This window comes from Carcharhinus amblyrhynchos, unplaced genomic scaffold (assembly GCF_965287045.1).
Source record: "Carcharhinus amblyrhynchos unplaced genomic scaffold, sCarAmb.v2.hapA chromosome_131, whole genome shotgun sequence".
Lineage (NCBI taxonomy): Eukaryota > Metazoa > Chordata > Chondrichthyes > Carcharhiniformes > Carcharhinidae > Carcharhinus > Carcharhinus amblyrhynchos.
In genome coordinates, this window is record NW_027649871.1 from 182,297 (window position 1) to 191,774 (window position 9,478).

The 9,478-nt window shown below is 47.2% G+C and overlaps 1 protein-coding gene across 1 annotated transcript in view; it reads left to right on the forward strand.

The window, feature by feature from the left end:
• The window catches only part of LOC145338655 (immunoglobulin mu heavy chain-like), a 34,975-nt gene extending 25,714 nt beyond the window's left edge, over window positions 1-9,261 (forward strand). Inside the window, exons 8-11 of the mRNA XM_080183047.1 lie at window positions 5,705-6,007; window positions 6,098-6,415; window positions 8,232-8,552; window positions 8,709-9,261. Coding sequence (XP_080039173.1) covers window positions 5,705-6,007; window positions 6,098-6,415; window positions 8,232-8,552; window positions 8,709-9,091 — 1,325 coding nt within the window. The 3' untranslated portion in view covers window positions 9,092-9,261. The remainder of the gene's footprint in view (window positions 1-5,704; window positions 6,008-6,097; window positions 6,416-8,231; window positions 8,553-8,708) is intronic.
• The last annotated feature ends 217 nt before the right edge of the window (window positions 9,262-9,478 follow it).

The following is a 9,478-nucleotide window of genomic DNA, read 5'->3' on the forward strand; positions in this document are numbered from 1 at the left end:
AAGATTGGAGGTGTAGTGGACAGTGAGGAAGGTTTTCAAAGCTTGCAGAGGGATTTGGACCAACGAGAAAAATGGGCTGAAAAATGGCAAATGGAATTTAACGCAGACGAGTGTGGGGTATTGTACTTTGGAATAACAAACCAAAGTAGAACGTACAGGGTAAATGGTCGGACTCTGAAGAGTGCAGTTGAACAGGGGGATCTGGGAATACAGCTACAGAATTCCCTAAAAGTGACGTCACAGGTGGATAGGGTTGTAATGAGTGCTTTTGGCACACTGGCCTTTATAGATCGGAGTATCGAGCATAAAAGTTGGAGCGTTATGGTAAGGTTGTATAAGGCATTGGTGAGGCCGAATTTAGAATATTGTATATAGTTTTGGTCACCTGGTTACAGGAAGGATGTAAATCAGGTTGAAAGAGTGCAGAGAAGGTTCACAAGGATGTTGCCGGGACTTGAGAAGCTGAGTTACAGAGAGAGATTGAATAGGTTAGGACTTTATTCCCTGGAGCGTAGAAGAATGAGGGGAGATTTGATAGAGGTGTATAAGATTTTGACGGGTATAGATAGAGTGAATGCAAGCAGGCTTTTTCCACTGAGGCTAGGGGAGAAAAAAAACCAGAGGGCATGGGTTAAGGGTAAAAGGTGAAAAGTTTAAAGGGAATATTTGGGGGGGATTCTTCACGCAGAGAGTGGTGGGAGTGTGGAATGAGCTGCCGGATAAAGTGGTAAATGCGGGGTCACTTTTAAGAAAAACTTGGACGGGTTCATGGATGAGAGGGGTGTGGAGGGATATGGTCCAAGTCCAGGTCAGTGGGACGAGACAAAAAATGGTTCATCACAGACAAGAAGGGCCAAAGGGCCTGTTTCTGAGCTGTAATTTTCTATGGGAGAATCCTCCTCCATAACATTCAAGGATATGGAACAAGTGCTGGAAGATGGGATTAGCGTGTGTTTACTGGTGGGTATTGTTGGTGCAGACTTGATGGGCTGAAAAGCCTTTTCTGCGCTGTATGACTCTCTGACTGCACCCCTCCTCCTCCAAGCTCAGGTCAATTTCCTCTGACCGTTCTGGATAAGGTAAGTGGGCTTTTCAATGTCAACATGATCCGGTCCCTTTCGGATCCTGAAAAGGCAGGACTGAGCTGAGTTCCGGGGCCGTGTGCTTCTCCCAATTTCCTGGCACAAGGGAGCGGGAGTGAGAATGTGTAAGGCTTAATCTGCAACTCTTCCAATTCCAGGTCCTCCTGGCACTTGTCCTCCTTGCAATTGTGCTAGGTGTGTGCCGAAGATTGTCCACAAGAATAACCTCGATGTGACCCTGGAAAATGGTGACAAGCTCCAATTTAACTGTCGCCCTCAAACTTGTTCAATAAAGTGATTGACTGTGAATGGAATTGGCTGTTGGATGTTATTAAGAACCATCCAGGAGGTTCAGATCCAGCCTGTGGTGTCTGTCAGAATGAAACTGTCAACAATGCAACAAGCAACTGCCATAGTTTGGGTTCCCCTTCCCCACCCAACCCACTCCTGAACTGTGAGGAGGATGCAGAAATCCTTCAGCATGATCTGGACAGGTTGGGTGAGTGGGTGAATCAGTGGCAGATGCAGTGTAATTTGGATAAGTGTGAGGGTATTCACTTTGGAAGCAAAAGCAAGAAGGCAGATCACTACCTGAATGGCTATAAATTGGGAGAGGGGAGTGTGCAGAGGGACCTGGGTGTCCTTGCGCACCAGTCTCTGAAGATGAGCATACAGGTACAGCAGTGGGGTAAAGAAGGCAAATGGTATGTTGGCCATCATTGCGAGAGGTTTCGAGTACAGGAACATGGGTGTGCTATTGCAATTATACAGGGGTCTTGGTGAGGCCACACCGAGAGTATTGTGTGCAGTTTTTGGTCTCCTTTTCTGAGGAAGGATGTTCTTGCTCTCGAGGAAGTGCAGCGAAGGGTTCCCAGGCTGATTCCCGGGATGGTGGGACTACTGTATGAGGAGAGAGTGACTCGGTTAGGATTGTTTTCGCTGGAGTTCAGATGAATGAGGGTGGGAGGGGACCTCATGGAGACTTATAAAATTCGAGTAGGACCAGGCAGGGTCGATGCAGGGAGGATATTCCCGATGGTGGGAGTGTCCAGAGCCAGGGGTCACAGTCTGAGGATTCGGGATAAACCATTTAGGACGGAGGTGAGAAGACATTTCTTCACCCAAAGAGTGATGAGCCTCTGGAATTCATTACCACAGGAAGCAGTTGATGCCAAAACATCAAATGTATTCAAGAGGCAGCTGGATGTAGCACTTGGGGTGAACGGGATCAAAGGTTCTGGGGAGAAAGCAGAATTGAGTTGGACAATCAGCCATGAAGGTGATGAATAGTGGAGCAGGCTTGAAGGGCTGAATGGCCTCTTCCTGCTTCTATCTTCCATGTTTCTAATCTAAATGGTCATTTTCTTGTGAAATGCTCCAGGTCAGATTGAATCGGAACCTGACCCCACCGCCTGACCATTGTCTCTCTAAGGCTGTCGAGAATTAGAAGCATGTTTGTTACCCAGAGAGATGGAAAGGTCGGGGGCTGGTGGGTTGGGCCTTGTTGATCCAGCAGAATGGTGTGATTGGCTCCTCCAATGGTGTTGACCCTGAGGCAAATCAGTGATTTAGGATGTACCTGGTGCCCTGCACAATCTGTACAGTTTTTGATTAAATTCTGGGTTGTAGAAATGGGAACAGTTCCCTTCACTCCTGCAATCCTGGACACTGATATCAGTCAATGACAGGAACTCAATCTTCACAGGAATCCAAGTTGGGGAAGACCATAAGACCATAGGAGCAGAATTAGGCCACTTGGCCCATTGAGTCTGCTCTGCCATTCAATCATGGCTGATATTTTTCTCATCCCCATTCTCCTGCCTTTTCCCCATAACCCCTGATCACCTTATTGACCAAGAACCTGTCTATCTCTGTCTTAAAGACACTCAATGACCTAGCCTCCACAGCCTTCTGCAGCAAAGATTTCCACAAATTCACCACTCTCTGGCTGAAGAAATTCCTCCTCATCTCTGTTTTAAAGGACCGTCCCTTTAGCCTGAGGTTGTTCCCTCTGCTTCTAGTTTTTCCTACGAGTGGAAACATTCTCTTTGTGTCCATTCTATTCAGGCCTCGCAGTGTCCTGTAAGTTTTATTAAGATCCCCCCCACTCATCCTTCTAAACTCCAATGATTACAGATCCAGAGTCCTCAACCCGTTCCTCATACGTCAAGGGATCATTCTTGTGAATCTCCTCTGGACCTTTTCCAAGGCCAGCACATCCTTCCTTAGATACAGGGACCCAAGACTGCTCAGTATACTCTTGTATTCTAGCTCTCTCGACTCTTTGTTTCAATTTCCTCAGAGTGGGAAAATGGAATTAAATGCCCAGTGTCTAATAATATAATTATTTTACAAGGTTAAGGGGACTTTTCACAAACCCTGTCAGGTTTCCTGACAAACTCGGAAAATGGACTTCGACTGAGTGATGAACAGAATCAGCAATCCCAAAGTGGAAGGAAATTGGTGAATGTTTTGTTTCAAAGACAAGAGAGAGAAACGGAACGTCTCAACCAAATAAAAGACCCAGTCCTGTCAGACACACTGTGTGCTGAACAGGAGCTGAAACTGCAGCCACAAGGGGTGATGGCTGGTGTACAAGACAGATTTTTATCTAGACAGAGATATCATCATCCTGTCTCTCCGCAAACGTTAATATTACATCAGGAGAGATCAGCGTGGATCACAGCACTTGTGATTCATGAAATAAATGTATTTTTAATAGTGTAGGATGTGGAGGCTTTGGAGAGGGTATGGAAGAGGTTTACCAGGATGTTGCCTGCTCTGGAGGGGTTGGAGAAACTCGGTTTGTTCTCAATGGAACGATGAAGGTTGAGGGGTGGCGACCTGATAGAGGTTTACAAGATTATAAGTGGCATGGACAGAGTGGATAGTCAGATGTTCTTTCCTTAGGGTAGAAAAGTCAAGTACGAGGGTACATCGGTTTAAGGTGTGTGGGGAAAAGTTTAGAGGAGCTTGCGAGACAAATTTTTTTTACACAGAGGATGGTGAATGTCTGGAATGTGCTGACCGGGGAGGTAATGGGAGCAGGTACCATAGTGGTATTTAACGGGCAACTGGACAAATACATGAATAGGATGGGAATGGAAGGATACGGACTCTGTACGTGCATACAGTTTTAGTTTAGGCAAGCATCATGATTGGTGCAGGCTTGGAGGGCCGAAGGGCCTGTTCCTGTGCTGTTCTGCTCTTTGTACAGCACACACAGTAAACTGCTGGATATCTGAAATGCCAATGTCCTTGAGAGGAGACGATGGTCTCATGGTATTACTGCTCGACTATTAATCCAGAAACTCAGCTCATGTTCTGGGGACCCAGCGTTCAAATCCTGCCACTCCAGATGGTGAATTTCAATTCAATAAGAAGTATCTGGAATTAAGAATCTACTAATGACCACAAATCCATTGTCAATTGTCGGAAAAACCGATCTGGCTCACTGATGTTCTTTAGGAAGGAAATCATCCTTCCTTACCTGGTCTGACCTATATGTGAGTTCAGAGCCACAGCAACGTGGTTGACTCTCAACTGCCCTCTGAACAAGGGCAACTAGGGATGGGCAATAAATGCTGGCCAGCCAGCAATGCCCATGTCCCACGAATGAATTGAAAGATGAATATAAATCAGAAAATGGGAACAATTCAAGCGTTATCTTCCCAGGCCAGTAACTCTGAATGGAACTGGGGAAATGTGATGCAGAAATAATCCCAACCTCCAGGAAGAGGGAACTTGTGTTACTTCCTCTGATTCCTGGGGGTTGTCCTCCCAATACAAACCAACCACCTTCTTTCACAAGGAATTACCGTCAATGGCAATGTGCATTGATATAGCGCCGTCAATGCAGCAAACCATTCCAAAGGGCCTGACAGGAACAAAACCAAAGGGGAGCTGACACTGAGCCAGAAGGAGAAGATATTGTGATATACTGAGAGCTTGGCTGAATGAGAGAGAGGCTTTAAGGAGAGTCTCAAACGAGGGGAGAGAGATGACAAGTCGCTGAGGTTTAGGAGGTAAGTTGCAGAGATTGGGGCCCAGATGGTTGAAGGCACGTCCACCAATGCTGGGTGGAAAGCGAGTGAAGGATGTACCAGAGACTAGAATTATACAGAGTTTCTGGATGGCTGTAGGAATGGAGAAGATTACTGAGATCAGGAGAGGTGAGGCCAATGGAACATTAGGATGAGGATTCTAAGCCTGAGGTGATCCAGGTTTCTCATCCGACAAGCTCTTCATTCCAGGGATCATTCTTGTGAATCTCCTCTGGACCCTTTCCAAGGCCAGCACTTCCTTCCTTAGATACAGGACCCAAAATGCTCACAATATTCCGAATGGGATCTGACCAGAGCCTTACACACCCTCAACAGTACATCCCTGCCCTCGTATTCTCACCCTCTCGACATGAATGCTAACATTGCATTTGTCTTCCTAACAGCCGACTGAACTTGCACATTAACCTCAAGAGAATCTTGAACAAGGACTCCCAAGTCTCTTTGTGTTTGGAATCGGAAGCCGATCTCTCCACGGATGCTATCAGACCTGCTGAGTTTCTCCAGCATTTTCTGTTTTTGTTTTGATTTCTCTGAACTTTTCCCCTTTCCCATTCCCAGAAATGACTGTCTTGATCCGAAATCCTTCCATCAGAGAGGTTTGGATGAACAAGACGGCTACCCTGGAGTGCTCAGTGGTCTGTTCTGATCCGAGCCCAATCCAAATTCTCTGGGAAGTGAGTGACAAGAGTAGAAGTGACGGAGTTTTGACTTATCCGCCCACAAGGGAAGGGAGCCTGCACATTATCGTCAGCCAACTTCGAACCAGTGCAGAGGAATGGGAGAGCGGGGTGGAGTTTGTGTGTTCTGTGCATGGTGCTGCCTCGTCTGCACCGGTGTCAAAACGGATAAGCAGAGCAAAAGGTGGGCAAACAATCAGAAATTAATCTCCTGACTTTGGTAAGCTTGAGGGAGAAAATTTTAACGCTTCCCGTATTTACCCATTTGTTCCAGTGAACCCAAAAAGTCCCACAGTTAGACTGCTGCCCCCAGCAGAAGAAGAGATGAAGAGTAAGAACACAGCCACACTCGAGTGTTTGATCACTGGATTCTACCCGGACTTCGTGAATGTCACCTGGGAGAAAGATGGTGTTCTGATCTCCTCCAAGACTCGTGCTGGGCTCACCGCTCTGGAGCAGGCAGGGACATTCAGTGTCAGGCACTACCTGACTGTGAGTACAGAGGAGTGGAGGAAAGGCTCAGCCTTCGCCTGCGCTGTGTCTCACCCACCCTCCCACTTCAACAGCAGCAAGACAGTGAAGATCATCCAAGGTATGACCCTGGGGCCCCAACTCCAAAATTAACACTGTTAATCCCTGAGGCTGTAAACTCTGTGAGGGTCAGGAAGTTTAACACGGACAATGTCCGCGTGTTTATGCAGTGGGTGTTTGAGTGGGTCAGTAATCCAGAGGCCTGAACACAGAAAGATACAATCACATTAATATTGTACCTTTCACATCCTCAGGATTTTCCAATGTGTTTCACAGCCAGTAAAATACTTTCCATCAGGTGTAGACACAGCTTCAATGCAAGGAAAATGTCAGCTAATTTAGTTTGATTTATTATTCTCACATATCTTGATATATAGTGAAAAGTATTGTTCCTTGCACACGACACAGACAAAACATACCGTTCATAAAGTTGGAAGAGAGAATGTCCGGGTTGCGAGGGGGGGGTCCTTAATTCTGCTGGCTGCTTTGCCGAGGCAGGGGGAAGTGTAGGCAGAGTCAATGGATGGGCGGCTGGTTTGCGTGATGGATTGGGCGAGATTCAGAACCCTTTTGTAGTTCCTTGCGGTCTTGGGCAGAGCAGGAGCCCGTACCAAGCTGTGATACAACCAGAAAGAATGCAAACAAAAAAAAATGGGGCATCTGTAGAAGTTGGTGAGAGTTGGAGCTGACATGCCAATCTGGTGATTCAGATAATCTGCTAAATATTGACTACTTTCCTCTTCTTCAAAACCTTGACAATAGGATCTGTTTCTTCAGCCTGAGAAGGGGCCTTGGTTTCAGGTCTCTTTCTGAAAGATGGCACTGGAAACAGTGCAGAGTTCCCTCAGTACTGGTTGGTCATCCCTACAACACAGAGGCACTTGCAATATAGTGTTCAATTCTGGTCGCCACATTACCAGAAGGATGTGGAGGCTTTGGAGAGGGTACAGAAAAGATTTGCCACGCCGTTGCCCTGGTAAGGAGGGTATTAGCTATGAGGAGAGGTTGGAGAAACTTGGTTTGTTCTCACTGGAACAACAGAGGTTGAGGGAAGACCTGATAGAAGTCTACAAGATTATGAGAGGCACAGACAGAGCGAATAGTCAGAAGCTTTTTCCCAGGGTAGAAGAGTCAATTACTCGGGGGCATAGGTTTAACGGAGATGTACGAGGCACATTTTTTACACAGAGGGTGGTGGGTGCCTGGAACTCACTGCCGGGGGAGGTAGTGGAAGCAGATACCGTCGTGACTTTGAAGGGGCATCTTGACAAACAGATGAATAGGATGGGAATGGAGGGATATGGTCCCCGGAAAGGTTGGGGGTTTTAGTTAAGTTGGGCAGCATGGTCAGTGCAGTCTTGAAGGGCTGAAGGGCCTGTTCATGTGCTGTAATTTTCTTTGTTTTTTGTTCCTTGAGGCCATTCAGCCCATTGACTCTATACCAACCACAATCCCGCCCAGGCCCTATCCCTGTATCCCAATTATTTACCCAGCTGATCCTACTAACACTCAGGTCAATTTAGCATAGCCAATCCACCTAACCAGCACGTCTTTGGACTGTGGGAGAAAACCTGAGCACCTGGAGGAAACCCTCGCAGGTACTGGGAGAACATGCAGACTCCACACAGACAGTGACCCGAGGCTGGACTTGAACCTGGGTCCCTGACGCTGTGAGGAAGCAGTGTTAACCACTGTGCCACCGTGCCGACTGTCCTGACCCTGTCCGCCTCAGATGTGGCTCCAGGCACAAACCCTGTGAAAGAGCCCTGTGAGCCACTGCTGTATCTGTGATGACGGGCCTGAATCGCCAGCCTTGCAAAGCCACGTCCTCATCCCATTGGGGAATCATGAAATAATCATTGTCATTTCTTACCCAGATCAGTGTTTGGACACTAGGATCTCAGTCACCTTAAGGAAACCTCCTTTTGAAGAGATCTGGAGGAACAGGACAGCCACTCTTCTTTGTGAGATACTTCATGGTGATTTGGAGGGAGCCAGGGTGACCTGGCAGGTGGATGGAATTGAGAGAAAAGATGGAGTGAAGACTCAGAGTCCCAAGAGGAATGGAGACAGAGACATGATCTTCAGCAGACTGACGGTCCCTGTCGCAGAGTGGGAGAGCGGGGTTGAGTATTTGTGTTGGGTGGAGGACAAGAGTTTGCCCACGCCGGAGAAGAGGTCAATTAGGAAAGCCCAAGGTACGTGTGGATGGAACTAGTCAAAGAGTCATAGAGGTTTACAGCATGGAAACCCGCTGTGTTACCGTGCTGCCCCGTCTTCCTCACCCGGTTTGTGTCAGTGGGTAAATACAAGAGAGAAAGACTCAGTCTAATCTATGTTGTCTCTGTTTCCAGTTGAGGTTAAGACTCAGCCTCAAGTCTACCTCCTTCCCCCTTCGTCGGAGGAGATGGAGAAGGACCAGACTGCGACCCTGGTGTGCCTGGTGACCGGATTCTCCCCCGCAGACATCTACCTGGCCTGGATGGCCAACGACACTCTCCTGAAATCGGGATTCGTGAACCAGCCGGTGAGCGAGGACGGTCACAGCAGCTGGAAGTCGAGCAGTCAGCTGACAGTCTCTGCGGACGAGTGGAACAGCGGGACCACTTACTCCTGTGTGGTGGGACATGAGTCAGTCACATCAAACCTGTTCAGGAGCATTAATAAATCTCACAACAAACCCACCCTGGTCAATGTGTCACTTGTCCTGACCGAGAGTTTTAAATCCTGCTCATAACATCTGGCCATTCAATCAGCCATTTATATAATCCTTGTAAATGGATGGTTAATGCAGCCAGAGGATTGTTGTGATCACAAGAACATCTCTCTTCTGGTGACAGGTCACAGAAAACGGCTTTGCTCAATAATTGAGTTAAAGAACTATTTGGTGATTGAATCAGACACCGAACGTCCTTTTCTCCAAATGCCTGAGTTCCCTTTGCAATATTTTTCTGCTCCATTTGATGAGTGTGAGATCCCGCAAAGGGTTAATTGTACGTGGCAAAGTGTCCTGATCCAGTTTCAATAAACATGATGTGAAAAGGTTTCAGTTTCGACTCTTCATTGTTGGTGTGTTTGAGAAACAGTAAATGAGTCAAACTTAAAGTTTATTTATTCGTGTCAC